The sequence below is a fragment of the Coturnix japonica genome, chromosome 11, assembly GCF_054131305.1.
Source record: "Coturnix japonica strain WE chromosome 11, WE-NBRP24, whole genome shotgun sequence".
Classification (NCBI taxonomy): domain Eukaryota; kingdom Metazoa; phylum Chordata; class Aves; order Galliformes; family Phasianidae; genus Coturnix; species Coturnix japonica.
This window is the reverse complement of record NC_140673.1, coordinates 3,521,634-3,539,839: the sequence shown is the minus strand read 5'-3', so window position 1 is coordinate 3,539,839 and position 18,206 is coordinate 3,521,634. Positions and strand designations below refer to the sequence as shown.

Sequence of the window (18,206 nt, the reverse complement as noted above, 5' to 3'; positions counted from 1 at the left end):
AGAATGACCTGGATTGCAAGGGACTTCAGGGATCATGAAGTTCCAAACCCCCCTGCCTGGCAGGGCCACCAACCTTCCACAATTACTACATCAGGTTGCCCAAGGTCCCATCCAACCTGGCCTTGAACACCTCTAAGGACGGGGCATCCACAACCTCCCTGGGCAGCCTGTTCCAGGGCCTCACAACGCTCCTAGTAAAGAACTTCCCCCTAACATCCAACCTAAATTTACCCTCTTTCATCTTAAGTCCATTTCCCCTTGTCCTGTAGTTGTAGAATAGCTCCCAGAGATGAAACACCCAATCCTGTATATGTAGAAATCTGATTAAACCTTATCCCTTAACCCTATCCTGGCTGAGTGCTGTCTGGTCTGTGCACGTTTGGTCTCTGTGCAGCTACTGGGATCAGAGAATGGAGCAGTGGATCCCCGTGTCAGTGATGGCAGCAAGTGCAGAGAGCGTGGGCGTGCAAGGCACGGTGATTTCTCGCCTTGCAAAGTGTGAGCTGGCTGAGCTGGTGTGTGTGTGAGGTGGCCTGTGATGAAAGGGTTGAAGGTCTCTGAAGCCCTGGCTAGAGGAGACCAAGAGTGTCCCAGCTGGATCGGGGCTCCTCAGGTGCCACACTGTGTCGTCTTGGGTATCCCACAAAGACATCATTCCCCCATATGAGGATGTCATCAGCATAGGGACAAACCCGGACATCGTGGTCCAACATAACCTTCTCCATCCTCCGTGCCTATGCTCTGAGCGCCAGAGTGGGCGAGTGTTTGTACCCCTGGGGTAATCAGCTGAATGTGCTCTGCAGTCCCTCCAAGTAAATGCAAACTGACTGTCCTCTGCCTTCCTCAAGGGGACAATAAGAAACCTGTCTTAGACATCAAGAGCAGCCAGAAAGGCAGGAGCCTGTTCCTGTAGAGCAGCAATCAATTCTGAAACATTTGGGACAGCTGTTGCTGAAGGGGCAGTGTTGGCATCCAGGTGCCTATAAGTCTCCCACTTCCCATTAGGCTTCCACACCAGGAGAAGTCCCTTGACATTTTCAGAATACAGTGCCCATCCTGTCCCATACCTATGGCCATCTGTCCCCCAGAGGATCCACATCTCACAGAATCACAGAATCACAGAATTGTAGGGGTTGCAAGGGACTTCTAGAGATCATCGAGTCCAATCCCCCTGCCAAAGCAGGCTCCCTACACCACGTTGCACATGTAGGCATCCAGTCGGGTCTTGAATATCTCCAGAGGAGGGTCCACCACCTCCCTGGGCAGCCTGTTCCAGTGCTCTGTCACCCTCACCATAAAGAAGTTCTTCCACACATTCGTGCAGAACTTCCTATGCTGTAGTTTCTTCCCATTACCCCTAGTCCTGTCCCCGCACACTACCGAAAGGGGACCAGCATCGCAACTATGACCCCACATCTCAGGTATTTATAGACCTGGATCAAACCCCCTCTCAGCATTCTTAACTCAAGGCTAAACAGACCCAGTTCACTTAGTCTCTCCTCATAGGGGAGATGCTCTGGGCCCTTCACCATCTCTGTGGCCCTCCGCTGGACTCTTTCCAAGAGATCCCTGTCTTCTTTGTACTGAGCAGCCCAGAACTAGACACAGTATTCCAGATGAGGCCTCACCAGGCAGAGTAGATGAGGAGGATCATCTCCCTCAACCTGCTGGACACGCTCTTTTTAATGCACCCCAGAATGCCATTGGCCTGTTTGGCTACAAGGGCACACTGCTGGCTCATGGCCAACCTGTCGTCCACCAGGACGCCCAGGTCCCTCTCAGCAGAGCTCCTCTCCAGCAGGTCTTCCCCCAGCCTGTACCGGTGCATGCAATTATTTCTCCCTAGGTGCAAGACTCCTCACTTGCATTTGTTAAACCTCATCCGGTTTCTTACTGCCCAGCTCTCCAGCCTGTCCAGGTCTCACTGAATGGAAGCACAGTCTTCAGGCATGTCAGCCAATCCTCCCAGCTTCGTATCACCAGCAAACTTGCTGAGGGTGGTCACTATCCCCTTGTCAAGGTCATTGATGAAGGTGTTGAACAAGACCAGACTCAGCACCAGCCCCAGGGGAACGCCGCTAGTTACAGGTTTCCAAACAGACTTTGCACCACCAATGACAATCCTCTGAGCTCTGCCATTCAGCCAGCTCTCAAACCACTTCACCGTCCACTCATCTAGCCCACACTTCCTCAGCTTTGTTATAAGGATGCTGTGGGAAAGAGTATCAAATGCCATGCTGAAATCAAGGTAGACTACATCTACCGCCCTCTCCCCACCCAGCCAGTGACAATGTCATAGAAGGCTACCACGTTGGTTGAGCACGACTTCCCCCTGGTGAACCCATGATGGCTACTCCTGATAACCTCCTTTTCTTCCAATTGTTTGGAGATGGCATCCAGCACAACCTGTTCCATCACCTTTCCAGGGACAGAGGTGAGGCTGACTGGCCTGTAACTACCTGGATCATCCTTCCTGCCCTTTTTGAAGACTGGAGTGACACTGGCTATCCTCCAGTCTTCAGGGACCTCCCCCATTCTCCAAGACCTCTCTAAGATGATGGAGAGAGCGGTTCAGCAATCACTTCCGCCAGCTCCCTCAGCACCTGTGGATGCAACCCATCAGGCCCCATGGATTTATGGAACTCAGTGTCACCTAGGAGCTCACGGACCACCTCTTCCCTGACTAAAGGGAAGTCTCCCATTCCCCAGACCCTCTCACTAACCTCCAGGGTCTGGGATTCCAGAGGGAGAGCCTTTTCACTGAAGACAGAAGCAAAGGAGGTATTCAGTAACTCTGCCTTCTCAGCATCCCCCTGTTACAAGAACACCCCCCTCACTTAGTAGGGGACCCTCGTTCTCCCTAGTCTTCCTTTTGCTGTTAACTTACTTTAAAAAGCCTTTTTTATTATCCGTTATCACTTTAGGCAGATTCAATTCCAGGTGGCTTTAGCTTTCCTCATCACATCCCTGCAGGCCATGACAACATTCCTATATTATTCCCAAGTGGTCAGACCCTTTTTCCACATTCATGGACCTTCTTCTTCCCTTTGAGTTTGTGCATGAGCTCCTTGCTCATCCACACAGGTCTCCTGCCACCCCTTCCCGATTTCGTAGTCAGATGGATGTACTGATCCTGAGCTTGGAAGTAGCGCTGTTTAAATGCTGACCAGCTCTCAAAGGCCCCCTTACCTTCTAACACCTAGCCCACGGGATAGCTCCAAGCAGGTCCCGGAAGAGACCAGTGTTGGCTCTCCTGAAGTCCAGGGTAGCAATCCTACTTTTTACCTTGCTTCTTCCACTCTGGCTCTTGAACTCCACCATCTCGTGGTCACTACAACCCAAGGTGCCCCCAACCTTTACTTCCTTAACATGTCCTTCCTTGTTAGTGAGAATAAATGAGTTTAAAGCTGAGAGCAGGGTACAATAAAACAAGAAACTTAAGAAGGAACTAGAAAAAGACAGAGTGATTTTTTCAGAGCAGAAATGAAGTTAGACTCAAGTCACGTGTTTTCGGTGGTGTAGGTTTTAATTCATCAAAATGTTTTTGGAAATGGTTGATAGCTTTAGCTTGTTTGTTTCTTCACTTGTTCTTGACCTTTCCTCTGTTGCTTATTCTGGAAAAGCAAATCTTCCTTTCCTCCTGTTGATCTGTCTAGACTAAAATTAAGAAGCTGATTTTCTTAACAGTGTCTGGTGTGATGCCATGTTTTGGCTTTAGGAGAAGAATGCCGATAGCGCATCAGAGCTTTGGTTGTTGCTGAGCCATGATGTACAGAGCCAAGGATGTTTCTGTTCCTCAGCTTCTCCTACTGTCCTGCCAGCGAGGGGGCTGGGAGGGGACAAGGAACAGGAAGGGGCACTCACACCATATGACATCATACAAAAGCAAATAAAACTGTGCGGATCTGGCCAGGGAGGGGGCAGACACTGCTCAGGGACAGGCTGCGCGTAACTTGGTGGGGGGGAAGAAATCACTTGTTTTGTAAATATGCATGTATATACACATACATACATACGCATATATATACATATACATGCGTTTTCCAGGATTGTTCAGCCCAGAAAAGGGAAGGCTGCAGGGAGACCTCATTGTGAACTTCCGATATTTCAAGGGAGTTTAGAAACTTCAGGTGAATAAACTTATTACAAGTGTAGTGATAGGACATGGCGGGAAGCAGGGGGGAGGATATTGTTGTCCAGTAGGAACACATCCTGGCTGCATAGCATGAGCAAGCCAAGGTATGTCCCCAAGTGAAGAGACATCCCAGTGAGGGCCTGCCGACCCCAACCAGCCCAGTGAGCAGCTCTGTGTACAGAGTACTGCTGTGCCAAGGCCACCTCTCCCAGGGGAAAGCTGTGGTGACTGGAGGCAGGTAGGGCCTTGCCTGGTGCTTGCCCTGCCCCTAGCCTACAGGTATCTGCCCCCTGCCTACAGCTCTCTGTCCTCCACAGGAGCCACTGCCGCATCACACACTGCAACTTGCTGCTGGTGGCCAGCTGTCATCAGGATGAGGCTGAGCCGCAGCCAGCCAGCTGCCCAGGCATGTGAGCAGAGCTGCCACAGTTGGGCCGTGGGGGCTGCCATATGGGGACCGTCCTCTGCCGGTTTGGCTATGGGGAGCCGGGCAGCAGATGCCCGTGGCTGAGCGTTCTGTGGGGCGTGAGCTGGAAGGACCGCGCTCACTTGGTGTTTCTAACTCGGCTTCTCTTGCAGGCAGGTGGGAGTTCACGCTGTCAGTGACCCGCAGCAGTGCCTGCGGGCAAAGGAGACAGCCTCAGCCATCCTTGCTGCCTCACTTAAGGTGAGCAGGGATGCCGGCAGCTGCACCCCCAGCATGCAGCAGAATCTTCTAATGCCCATAAGCTGCTTGCTCTGCAAGCAGCAACCTGCGCACCTGCTGCAAGAGGCAGAGCACGTGCCATAGGCATTAGAGGCGGCAGACTCCCAGAAGTTTCTCCAGGTCCTTCAGGGAACCTTGCATGTCCAAGACCTGGCAGTGAGATCTGAGAGCAGGGCGCCAGCCCTCAAAGACTCTGACTGTTCTCATGCCTCTGCACGCTAGAGCCAAGCAAGGGTACCCTGTGCGCTGCAGCCAGAAGCCCAAGAGTTGGCGTGCAGCTGGCAGTACCGGGGCATGGTGCATGCACCAGCAGCCTGGGAGCACCAGCAACAACTGCCCAGGTGCAAGCCACTAATGCTGGTAAGATCCCCATGGCTTGGACAGACGCTCGGGAGGGCACCCGAGGCACTGGTGCAGCCTCTACACCACATTCCCCATCTGCAAAGAAGGGCTCAGAAGGGGAGGCACGTCATGGCAAAGAGCAAACAAGGAGACTCTGTCCCATCTGTGCCTGAAGATGTGGAAAATTCAGCTTCTTCCAAGGCTGCACTTATTCCAAAGAGACAAGATCCCAGAGAAATCACCAGGATGGCCTGTGGATATTCTGCCACGATCCCAGCAATCCGCAGAATTCGTGATGAGGAGAAAAAGGACCAGATGTTGTCCAGATGGAATGTGTCCTGGCCAAACAGCGTGAAAGGGCCAGGGCACTGGAGATCCCAAGCAGCAGATGATGATGCCAACACTTCCGGCACTGCTCAGGGCACGCTTGGCATCTCTACCACAACAGCGAATGCTGAGGGCCAGTTTCTGGTATCTGGTGATTCCCAGACCTCAGACATAAGCGTGCAGGCTGTGCAGCAAGACCTGGAAGAGCCCACTGAGGGAGAAACTGCAGGACAGTTTCTGGTGATTTGTTGTTGCACAGGTCTTGCCCCATCTGAAGAGGCAGAAACAGCGCGTTCAGCTTCTCTTCTGGACTCAGGCCCAGGGCCTGCAGGGCAACTTGAGTCTCAAAACACTCAACTTCTCCCAAGACTGCACACTGTCCAGAGGAGGCTAGTGCGCCGACAGCATGTGAGGGAGGGGGAAGAGAACAAACAGCTGTGGCCATGTCTGGGTTCTCCATACAAGCTCTGGGAGAACCACAAACGCTGTGAGATCCCAGAGAGATCTACTGGGAGGCCTATGGATATCTTCCAGTTCACCCAGCAAACTGGGGATCCGTGATGGGGCAAGGAAGGAACAGATGTTGTCCTGCTGGAATGGGTCCAGGGCATACAGAACGAGCAAGCCCAGGCTTCTTAGCCCCAAGCAGCTGATGATGGTGCCAGTGCTGCCAACACTGCTCAGGGCATGCAAGGTATCTCCATCACAACAGCGAGGGCTGATGGCCAGTTTCCTGCCTCTGGTCCTTCCCGTACTCGGTATATTAAGAGTGCACGATGCGCAGGGACAGACCACAGATGACAGACCAAGATGCCAATGCTGCTGGCACAGATCACAGCCAACTGGATGCCAGAGACACTGCACTGACAGCTGCCCTTACCCTGTAGTTTTTACTCTAATAAACTCTATACTTGCAGGCTGTAGAGGAAGAAAGACAATCTCAAGATGCTGCTGAAGCAGTCAGTGTCCCACCAAGCATATCAGATGCTTCATCTGCTGAGGCAAAGACCGTGCCTTCAGCTTCCCCTCTGGTTGCACATCTCAGACCGGAGGAACATTCATCTGCACGCAAAAGAGCGTAAAAGGCCATCAGCACGAGGTGAGAAATATCCATGTGGTCAGTACCAGGTGTGAAATGAAGGCACAGACTCCAGGAGCTACGCTGGAGTGTGCACTGTGAGGAGATGCCTGGTCATATCTACTTTCCATCCAGTTCCATGCACAAAGGTGGACATCCTCTCCATAACACTTGGCTTGCCTTCATGTGAAGGGCATGTCTGACAAGCCAGAAGATAACATGGAACTTGTGGAGTGTTGCTGGCCAGGAACCTACAGAGCTGTGGATTTGCTCTTGCCTCACAGGTTTCTGCAGAGTCCACAGGAGGAGCACAGAACGTCAGGAGATGGCCCAGATATGTCCACAACTGGGTGGAGAGACATCACAGAAAGGAACAACTGAGTTCAACTAGCTGTGGTGGCGGGGAGCATGCAAGGCATTGCCCAGTGCTTGCCCTGTCCCTTGCCTATAGCCATGTGTCCCCGACATGCTGCCACTCACCGCTCGTGGCCCGTCATCAGGACCACGCTGAGTCACAGGCAGCCGGCTGCCAGGCACGTGCGGAGGGCTGTCACAGTGGGCTGTCGTAACCGCCAGGGCTTTGTGACGCGGGCCGGCATCGAACCCGAAGGCCGTTGTGACGCGGGGCTGCCTTGAGGGGTCAGCGTCCCCTGGAGGGAGTGCCGCTCACTCTCAGGACAGCGGCTCCGTGAGGAGGCAGCAGCTCCTGGGTGCTTCCCTGTGCCTCTGTGCGAGGACGCGGAGATGAGCGAGAAGCGCGAGAAGGACGACTCCCAGCCCAACGCAGGGCTGCCACGCGTGCAGGAACGCCGCCAGGTGAGGCAGGCGGAGAGCAGCGGGGCCGGGCTCGGCCGGGCCGCCGGTGGCGACCTGGCCACCTCCATCTCACGCCTCCTTCTCCCCACAGGTGGGCCGCACGGCGCCGCGAGCGGTGCCGCCGGGCAGCCGGAGCCCGGGCTCGTCCCTCCACGGCGTCCATCTGCCGCCGCTGCCCGGCCCGGAGAGCTCGCGGGCCTCCGGGAGCCGCCGCGCACAGGTAGGGAGCCCGAGGGAGGCGAGGCCGAACGTCTTCCCGCGTGGCGCGGGGACCGCCCACATGAGCGCTGCCCTCGGTGCTCCGTGGGGCGGGAGCGGGACGGACCGCGCTCACCTGGTGTTTCTCCTCGGCTTCTCTTGCAGGCGGGCGGGTGGCAGTTCACGCTGTCGGTGACCCGCAGCAGTGCCGGCGGGCAACGGAGACAGCCTCAGCCATCCTTGCTGCCTCACTTAAGGCGGCCAGGGATGCCGGCAGCTGCACCCCGGCGTTCTGGTGCAGCAGCCTGCGCACCTGCTGCGCGAGGCAGAGAATGCACCATCGGCATTAGAAGCGTCAGACTCCCAAGACTTCCCCGAAGACCTCGGCAAACACCACACGTATCCAGTCGCAATACCAGCTGGGCAAACCCTGTGAGTGTGCCCAGGCTTCTCATGCCCCAAGCGGCAGCAGACGGTGCCAGCGCTGCCAGCACTGCTCAGGGAAGACTGGGCATAGGCTCTGTGACAACCAGGGCTGAGGGACAGATTCCTGCCTCTGGTGGTTCCCGAACCAGTGATGCTGGAGTGCAGGTTGAGCTGCAGGAGCTGGAAGAGGCTGCTGAGAAGGAATCCACGGGACAGTCATCTGGCAACCTGTGCAGCGCATCTCTTGCCTCATCTGTTGAGGCAGACACTGTATGTGCAGCTTCTCTTCTGGCTGCACAGCCTGGGCCTGGAGGACACCTCGAGAGTTTGGCAGTAACCGGTACTGAAGATGGGGAGAACTCAACTTCTTCCAACACTGAATGCTCCTCTGCCTCTGATGATTCCCCAGCCAGGGATGTATTAGTCCAGGATTTGCAGCAAGAACTGGAAGAGAGCGCTGGGAGAGAAATTTCAGGACAGTTATCTGGCACCCTGCAGGCTGCCTCACTTGTCCCTTCTAAGGCACATACTGTGTGTTCACGATCTCCTCTGCGTTTTGGTCCTGGGCTTGCAGAACTCCTTGAGCCTCTGCCTGCATCAGTGCCGGAAGATACAGAAAGCTCATATTCTGAGGTTGCGTGGTCTGCAGTGGACTCCAATGCAACAATATTGTTCTTGTCAGTGTCTCAGAGAGGAGGAAGTGAAGGACTAGCTACTGTCACGCCTAACTCCTCTGCAGAAGCTCTGGGAGAAGCAGAGAGATCGGAAGATCCCAGAGTGATCAACTGGCAGGCCCGTGGGTATCCTATGATCCCAGTACGCTGGAGAATTCTTGACGAGGATGGAAATGAGCACATCATGTCACGCTGGAATATTTCCTGGCCAAAGAGTCTGAGAAGCTGTGGGCAGCAAAGCCTCCAGGCAAGAGATAATGCTTCCAACACTGCTGGTGCTGCTCAGGACGTGCCGGACACGCAGCCCACAACATCATGGGCTGATGGCTGGTTTCTTGACTCTGCTGATTCCCGAATGTGGGCTATTAGATGGCCAGTTGAGCAGGAAGAGTCAAGCAATGACAGCAGCAGTGCTACTGCAGAGAGCAAGCAGGATAGCAGAGACACTGCAGAGACAGATGGGGGTGTGCACCTGCCCTCCTGTCTTTGCCCTTCGACATCAGAGGCTGTGGAGGAAGACTGGGAGTGTGACTCTGATGCTGCATCAGAGGCAGTCAGTGTCACACTCGGCACATCTGATAATTCATCTGCTGAGGTGGAGGACACATCTTCAGCAACATCTGTGGCTGCAGATCCCAGGCCTGAGGAGCAGGTGTCAGCATATGTGGGATCAGATGTGGGCCCTCAGGACGAGGTGAGCAAGGCGTGTGTGGTTGGTACCAGGCATGAAATTGGTGATTTCCAATTGTTGGCTGGTAGACTGCCACTTGTGCAAGAAGACTCCAGCGATGACAGCAGCAGTTCTTCTAGCACTGCTGAGAGCATGCTGAATACCAGAGACACTGCAGAGACAGATGAGGGCATCCACCTGCCCTCCCGTCTTTGCACTTCAAAAGTGGATGCTGTGGAGGAAGACTGGGATTATTACTCTGAGGAAGATACTTCATCAGAGGCAGTCAGTTTAACACCCAGCACATCTGATAATTCATCAGTTGATGTGGAGACCACATCTTCAGCATCATCTGTGGCTGCAGATCCCAGGCCTGAGGAGCAGGTGTCAGCATGTGTGGGAGCAGATGTGGGCCCTCAGCACGAGGTGAGCAAGGCGTGTGTGGTTGGTACCAGGCATGAAATTGAGGCAGAGGCAGGAGAGGTGCCTGGAGCTTGCGCTGTGGCAAGATGCCTGGTGCTGTCTCCTTTCCAGCCAGCTCCACGCATTAGGGTGGAGAACCCTTCTGTTACCCCTGCCTTACCTTCAAGCAAAGGGGCCTGGAAAGGCAATCCGTTCCTTGGGCGCGTGGCACCCACAGCATCACCGGGCAGTGACAGACTGGGTTGTGGTTTTGTTCTCTCCACACAGGTTTCTGCAGAGGCCAGAAAACGTGCACAGAGCTCCGTGTGCTTCAGAGATGCACCGGAGGATGGCCCAGGTACGTCCCCGGGCAGAAAGCCATGCCCACCAAGTGGCACGGAGGCCAGCGGCGTTCTGTGCCCTGCCACATGCAGTGCAGTCCTCCCAGGGAAATTCCATGGTGGTGGGTGGCAGGCAGGGCCGTGCATCTGCCCCTTGCCTACAACTCTCTGTCCCCCACAGGTACCGCTGCCGCACCACTCACAGCAGCTCGCCGCCGGATGCCAGCTGTCATCAGGATGGCGCTTCGGGCTCTGCGCAGAGTTTGCACCTGCAGCTGCATCAGGGGACAGGAAGAGGAAAGGCAGGAGGCTGCAAACACCAGGCAGCTCCCAGAGACAACAAACTAATACACAGAATCAAAGAATGACCTGGGTTGGAAGGGACCCCAAGGATCATGAAGTTCCAACCCCACTGCCTGGCAGGGCCACCAACCTTCCACAATTACTAGATCAGGTTGCCCAAGGTCCCATCCAACCTGGCCTTGAACACCTCTAAGGACGGGGCATCCACAACCTCCCTGGGCAGCCTGTTCCAGGGCCTCACAACGCTCCTAGTAAAGAAATTCCCCCTAACCTAAATTTACCCTCTTTCATCTTAAGTCCATTTCCCCTTGTCCTGTAGTTGTAGAATAGCTCCCAGAGATGAAACACCCAATCCTGTATATGTAGAAATCTGATTAAACCTTATCCCTTAACCCTATCCTGGCTGAGTGCTGTCTGGTCTGTGCACGTTTGGTCTCTGTGCAGCTACTGGGATCAGAGAATGGAGCAGTGGATCCCCGTGTCAGTGATGGCAGCAAGTGCAGAGAGCGTGGGCGTGCAAGGCACGGTGATTTCTCGCTTGCAAAGTGTGAGCTGGCTGAGCTGCTGTGTGTGTGTGAGGTGGCCTGTGATGAAAGGGTTGAAGGTCTCTGAAGCCCTGGCTAGAGGAGACCAAGAGTGTCCCAGCTGGATCGGGGCTCCTCAGGTGCCACACTGTGTAGTCTTGGGTATCCCACAAAGACATCATTCCCCCATATGAGGATGTCATCAGCATAGGGACAAACCCGGACACCGTGGTCCAACATAACCTTCTCCATCCTCCGTGCCTATGCTCTGAGCGCCAGAGTGGGTGAGTGTTTGTACCCCTGGGGTAATCAGCTGAATGTGCACTGCAGTCCCTCCAAGTAAATGCAAACTGACTGTCCTCCGCCTTCCTCAAGGGGACAATAAGAAACCTGTCTTAGACATCAAGAGCAGCCAGAAAGGCAGGAGCCTGTTTCTGTAGAGCAGCAATCAATTCTGAAACATTTGGGACAGCTGTTGCTGAAGGGGCAGTGTTGGCATCCAGGTGCCTATAAGTCTCCCACTTCCCATTAGGCTTCCACACCAGGAGAAGTCCCTTGACATTTTCAGAATACAGTGCCCGTCCTGTCCCATACCTATGGCCATCTATCCCCCAGAGGATCCACATCTCACAGAATCACAGAATCACAGAATTGTAGGGGTTGCAAGGGACTTCTAGAGATCATCGAGTCCAATCCCCCTGCCAAAGCAGGCTCCCTACACCACGTTGCACATGTAGGCATCCAGTCGGGTCTTGAATATCTCCAGAGGAGGGTCCACCACCTCCCTGGGCAGCCTGTTCCAGTGCTCTGTCACCCTCACCATAAAGAAGTTCTTCCACACATTCGTGCAGAACTTCCTATGCTGTAGTTTCTTCCCATTACCCCTAGTCCTGTCCCCGCACACTACCGAAAGGGGACCAGCATCGCAACTATGACCCCACATCTCAGGTATTTATAGACCTGGATCAAACCCCCTCTCAGCATTCTTAACTCAAGGCTAAACAGACCCAGTTCACTTAGTCTCTCCTCATAGGGGAGATGCTCTGGGCCCTTCACCATCTCTGTGGCCCTCCGCTGGACTCTTTCCAAGAGATCCCTGTCTTCTTTGTACTGAGCAGCCCAGAACTAGACACAGTATTCCAGATGAGGCCTCACCAGGCAGAGTAGATAAGGAGGATCACCTCCCTCAACCTGCTGGACACGCTCTTTTTAATGCACCCCAGAATGCCATTGGCCTGTTTGGCTACAAGGGCACACTGCTGGCTCATGGCCAACCTGTCGTCCACCAGGACGCCCAGGTCCCTCTCAGCAGAGCTCCTCTCCAGCAGGTCTTCCCCCAGCCTGTACCGGTGCATGCAATTATTTCTCCCTAGGTGCAAGACTCCTCACTTGCATTTGTTAAACCTCATCCGGTTTCTTACTGCCCAGCTCTCCAGCCTGTCCAGGTCTCACTGAATGGCAGCACAGCCTTCAGGCATGTCAGCCAATCCTCCCAGCTTCGTATCACCAGCAAACTTGCTGAGGGTGGTCACTATCCCCTTGTCAAGGTCATTGATGAAGGTGTTGAACAAGACCAGACTCAGCACCAACCCCTAGGGAACGCCGCTAGTTACAGGTTTCCAAACAGACTTTGCACCACCAATGACAATCCTCTGAGCTCTGCCATTCGGCCAGCTCTCAAACCACTTCACCGTCCACTCATCTAGCCCACACTTCCTCAGCTTTGTTATAAGGATGCTGTGGGAAAGAGTATCAAATGCCATGCTGAAATCAAGGTAGACTACATCTACCGCCCTCTCCCCACCCAGCCAGTGACAATGTCATAGAAGGCTACCACGTTGGTTGAGCATGACTTCCCCCTGGTGAACCCATGATGGCTACTCCTGATAACCTCCTTTTCTTCCAATTGTTTGGAGATGGCATCCAGCACAACCTGTTCCATCACCTTTCCAGGGACAGAGGTGAGGCTGACTGGCCTATAACTACCTGGATCATCCTTCCTGCCCTTTTTGAAGACTGGAGTGACACTGGCTATCCTCCAGTCTTCAGGGACCTCCCCCATTCTCCAAGACCTCTCTAAGATGATAGAGAGAGCGGTTCAGCAATCACTTCCGCCAGCTCCCTCAGCACCTGTGGATGCAACCCATCAGGCCCCATGGATTTATGGAACTCAGTGTCACCTAGGAGCTCACGGACCACCTCTTCCCTGACTAAAGGGAAGTCTCCCATTCCCCAGACCCTCTCACTAACCTCCAGGGTCTGGGATTCCAGAGGGAGAGCCTTTTCACTGAAGACAGAAGCAAAGGAGGTATTCAGTAACTCTGCCTTCTCAGCATCCCCCTGTTACAAGAACACCCCCCTCACTTAGTAGGGGACCCTCGTTCTCCCTAGTCTTCCTTTTGCTGTTAACTTACTTTAAAAAGCCTTTTTTATTATCCGTTATCACTTTAGGCAGATTCAATTCCAGGTGGCTTTAGCTTTCCTCATCACATCCCTGCAGGCCATGACAACATTCCTATATTATTCCCAAGTGGTCAGACCCTTTTTCCACATTCATGGACCTTCTTCTTCCCTTTGAGTTTGTGCATGAGCTCCTTGCTCATCCACACAGGTCTCCTGCCACCCCTTCCCGATTTCGTAGTCAGATGGATGTACTGATCCTGAGCTTGGAAGTAGCGCTGTTTAAATGCTGACCAGCTCTCAAAGGCCCCCTTACCTTCTAACACCTAGCCCACGGGATAGCTCCAAGCAGGTCCCGGAAGAGACCAGTGTTGGCTCTCCTGAAGTCCAGGGTAGCAATCCTACTTTTTACCTTGCTTCTTCCACTCTGGATCTTGAACTCCACCATCTCGTGGTCACTACAACCCAAGGTGCCCCCAACCTTTACTTCCTTAACATGTCCTTCCTTGTTAGTGAGAATAAATGAGTTTAAGGCTGAGAGCAGGGTACAATAAAACAAGAAACTTAAGAAGGAACTAGAAAAAGACAGAGTGATTTTTTCAGAGCAGAAATGAAGTTAGACTCAAGTCACGTGTTTTCGGTGGTGTAGGTTTTAATTCATCAAAATGTTTTTGGAAATGGTTGATAGCTTTAGCTTGTTTGTTTCTTCACTTGTTCTTGACCTTTCCTCTGTTGCTTATTCTGGAAAAGCAAATCTTCCTTTCCTCCTGTTGATCTGTCTAGACTAAAATTAAGAAGCTGATTTTCTTAACAGTGTCTGGTGTGATGCCATGTTTTGGCTTTAGGAGAAGAATGCCGATAGCGCATCAGAGCTTTGGTTGTTGCTGAGCCATGATGTACAGAGCCAAGGATGTTTCTGTTCCTCAGCTTCTCCTACTGTCCTGCCAGCGAGGGGGCTGGGAGGGGACAAGGAACAGGAAGGGGCACTCACACCATATGACATCATACAAAAGCAAATAAAACTGTGCGGATCTGGCCAGGGAGGGGGCAGACACTGCTCAGGGACAGGCTGCGCGTAACTTGGTGGGGGGGAAGAAATCACTTGTTTTGTAAATATGCATGTATATACACATACATACATACGCATATATATACATATACATGCGTTTTCCAGGATTGTTCAGCCCAGAAAAGGGAAGGCTGCAGGGAGACCTCATTGTGAACTTCCGATATTTCAAGGGAGTTTAGAAACTTCAGGTGAATAAACTTATTGCAAGTGTAGTGATAGGACATGGCGGGAAGCAGGGGGGAGGATATTGTTGTCCAGTAGGAACACATCCTGGCTGCATAGCATGAGCAAGCCAAGGTATGTCCCCAAGTGAAGAGACATCCCAGTGAGGGCCTGCCGACCCCAACCAGCCCAGTGAGCAGCTCTGTGTACAGAGTACTGCTGTGCCAAGGCCACCTCTCCCAGGGGAAAGCTGTGGTGACTGGAGGCAGGTAGGGCCTTGCCTGGTGCTTGCCCTGCCCCTAGCCTACAGGTATCTGCCCCCTGCCTACAGCTCTCTGTCCTCCACAGGAGCCACTGCCGCATCACACACTGCAACTTGCTGCTGGTGGCCAGCTGTCATCAGGATGAGGCTGAGCCGCAGCCAGCCAGCTGCCCAGGCATGTGAGCAGAGCTGCCACAGTAGGGCCGTGGGGGCTGCCATATGGGGACCGTCCTCTGCCGGTTTGGCTATGGGGAGCCGGGCAGCAGATGCCCGTGGCTGAGCGTTCTGTGGGGCGTGAGCTGGAAGGACCGCGCTCACTTGGTGTTTCTAACTCGGCTTCTCTTGCAGGCAGGTGGGAGTTCACGCTGTCAGTGACCCGCAGCAGTGCCTGCGGGCAAAGGAGACAGCCTCAGCCATCCTTGCTGCCTCACTTAAGGTGAGCAGGGATGCCGGCAGCTGCACCCCCAGCATGCAGCAGCATCTTCTAATGCCCATAAGCTGCTTGCTCTGCAAGCAGCAACCTGCGCACCTGCTGCAAGAGGCAGAGCACGTGCCATAGGCATTAGAGGCGGCAGACTCCCAGAAGTTTCTCCAGGTCCTTCAGGGAACCTTGCATGTCCAAGACCTGGCAGTGAGATCTGAGAGCAGGGCGCCAGCCCTCAAAGACTCTGACTGTTCTCATGCCTCTGCACGCTAGAGCCAAGCAAGGGTACCCTGTGCGCTGCAGCCAGAAGCCCAAGAGTTGGCGTGCAGCTGGCAGTACCGGGGCATGGTGCATGCACCAGCAGCCTGGGAGCACCAGCAACAACTGCCCAGGTGCAAGCCACTAATGCTGGTAAGATCCCCATGGCTTGGACAGACGCTCGGGAGGGCACCCGAGGCACTGGTGCAGCCACTACACCACGTTCCCCATCTGCAAAGAAGGGCTCAGAAGGGGAGGCACGTCATGGCAAAGAGCAAACAAGGAGACTCTGTCCCATCTGTGCCTGAAGATGTGGAAAATTCAGCTTCTTCCAAGGCTGCACTTATTCCAAAGAGACAAGATCCCAGAGAAATCACCAGGATGGCCTGTGGATATTCTGCCACGATCCCAGCAATCCGCAGAATTCGTGATGAGGAGAAAAAGGACCAGATGTTGTCCAGATGGAATGTGTCCTGGCCAAACAGCGTGAAAGGGCCAGGGCACTGGAGATCCCAAGCAGCAGATGATGATGCCAACACTTCCGGCACTGCTCAGGGCACGCTTGGCATCTCTACCACAACAGCGAATGCTGAGGGCCAGTTTCTGGTATCTGGTGATTCCCAGACCTCAGACATAAGCGTGCAGGCTGTGCAGCAAGAGCTGGAAGAGCCCACTGAGGGAGAAACTGCAGGACAGTTTCTGGTGATTTGTTGTTGCACAGGTCTTGCCCCATCTGAAGAGGCAGAAACAGCGCGTTCAGCTTCTCTTCTGGACTCAGGCCCAGGGCCTGCAGGGCAACTTGAGTCTGTCTGCCTCAGTCACCAGAGGTGCAAAACACTCAACTTCTCCCAAGACTGCACACTGTCCAGAGGAGGCTAGTGCGCCGACAGCATGTGAGGGAGGGGGAAGAGAACAAACAGCTGTGGCCATGTCTGGGTTCTCCATACAAGCTCTGGGAGAACCACAAACGCTGTGAGATCCCAGAGAGATCTACTGGGAGGCCTATGGATATCTTCCAGTTCACCCAGCAAACTGGGGATCCGTGATGGGGCAAGGAAGGAACAGATGTTGTCCTGCTGGAATGGGTCCAGGGCATACAGAACGAGCAAGCCCAGGCTTCTTAGCCCCAAGCAGCTGATGATGGTGCCAGTGCTGCCAACACTGCTCAGGGCATGCAAGGTATCTCCATCACAACAGCGAGGGCTGATGGCCAGTTTCCTGCCTCTGGTCCTTCCCGTACTCGGTATATTAAGAGTGCACGATGCGCAGGGACAGACCACAGATGACAGACCAAGATGCCAATGCTGCTGGCACAGATCACAGCCAACTGGATGCCAGAGACACTGCACTGACAGCTGCCCTTACCCTGTAGTTTTTACTCTAATAAACTCTATACTTGCAGGCTGTAGAGGAAGAAAGACAATCTCAAGATGCTGCTGAAGCAGTCAGTGTCCCACCAAGCATATCAGATGCTTCATCTGCTGAGGCAAAGACCGTGCCTTCAGCTTCCCCTCTGGTTGCACATCTCAGACCGGAGGAACATTCATCTGCACGCAAAAGAGCGTAAAAGGCCATCAGCACGAGGTGAGAAATATCCATGTGGTCAGTACCAGGTGTGAAATGAAGGCACAGACTCCAGGAGCTACGCTGGAGTGTGCACTGTGAGGAGATGCCTGGTCATATCTACTTTCCATCCAGTTCCATGCACAAAGGTGGACATCCTCTCCATAACACTTGGCTTGCCTTCATGTGAAGGGCATGTCTGACAAGCCAGAAGATAACATGGAACTTGTGGAGTGTTGCTGGCCAGGAACCTACAGAGCTGTGGATTTGCTCTTGCCTCACAGGTTTCTGCAGAGTCCACAGGAGGAGCACAGAACGTCAGGAGATGGCCCAGATATGTCCACAACTGGGTGGAGAGACATCACAGAAAGGAACAACTGAGTTCAACTAGCTGTGGTGGCGGGGAGCATGCAAGGCATTGCCCAGTGCTTGCCCTGTCCCTTGCCTATAGCCATGTGTCCCCGACATGCTGCCACTCACCGCTCGTGGCCCGTCATCAGGACCACGCTGAGTCACAGGCAGCCGGCTGCCAGGCACGTGCGGAGGGCTGTCACAGTGGGCTGTCGTAACCGCCAGGGCTTTGTGACGCGGGCCGGCATCGAACCCGAAGGCCGTTGTGACGCGGGGCTGCCTTGAGGGGTCAGCGTCCCCTGGAGGGAGTGCCGCTCACTCTCAGGACAGCGGCTCCGTGAGGAGGCAGCAGCTCCTGGGTGCTTCCCTGTGCCTCTGTGCGAGGACGCGGAGATGAGCGAGAAGCGCGAGAAGGACGACTCCCAGCCCAACGCAGGGCTGCCACGCGTGCAGGAACGCCGCCAGGTGAGGCAGGCGGAGAGCAGCGGGGCCGGGCTCGGCCGGGCCGCCGGTGGCGACCTGGCCACCTCCATCTCACGCCTCCTTCTCCCCACAGGTGGGCCGCACGGCGCCGCGAGCGGTGCCGCCGGGCAGCCGGAGCCCGGGCTCGTCCCTCCACGGCGTCCATCTGCCGCCGCTGCCCGGCCCGGAGAGCTCGCGGGCCTCCGGGAGCCGCCGCGCACAGGTAGGGAGCCCGAGGGAGGCGAGGCCGAACGTCTTCCCGCGTGGCGCGGGGACCGCCCACATGAGCGCTGCCCTCGGTGCTCCGTGGGGC

The 18,206-nt window shown here is 54.5% G+C and overlaps 2 protein-coding genes across 2 annotated transcripts; both read left to right on the top strand.

The window, feature by feature from the left end:
- Positions 1-4,560: 4,560 nt before the first annotated feature.
- On the top strand, positions 4,561-6,592 carry LOC146758965 (uncharacterized). Its single transcript, XM_085511967.1, is given in 7 exon segments — positions 4,561-4,827; positions 4,829-4,963; positions 4,965-5,035; positions 5,037-5,078; positions 5,080-5,314; positions 5,316-5,918; positions 6,428-6,592. Coding segments are annotated over 7 exon segments (1,266 nt in total). The 5' UTR covers positions 4,561-4,812.
- Positions 6,593-7,332: 740 nt separating this feature from the next.
- On the top strand, positions 7,333-17,084 carry LOC146758964 (uncharacterized). Its single transcript, XM_085511966.1, has 5 exons — positions 7,333-10,376; positions 10,863-10,965; positions 11,831-11,890; positions 15,533-16,219; positions 16,920-17,084. The coding sequence occupies exons 1-5, from the start codon at positions 7,333-7,335 to the stop codon at positions 17,082-17,084; spliced, it is 4,059 nt and encodes a 1,352-aa protein (XP_085368092.1).
- Positions 17,085-18,206: the final 1,122 nt, after the last annotated feature.

Excerpts from the sequence above, each read along its gene's own strand:
- LOC146758964 (XM_085511966.1), top strand. The coding sequence starts at position 7,333 with ATGAGCGAGAAGCGCGAGAAGGACGACTCCCAGCCCAACGCAGGGCTG. Across the intron at positions 10,377-10,862 it reads CGCTTCGGGCTCTGCGCAGA|CTACTGGGATCAGAGAATGG; the intron begins GTTTGCACCTGC and ends GTCTCTGTGCAG. Across the intron at positions 16,220-16,919 it reads AAACTGCAGGACAGTTTCTG|GCTGTAGAGGAAGAAAGACA; the intron begins GTGATTTGTTGT and ends CTATACTTGCAG.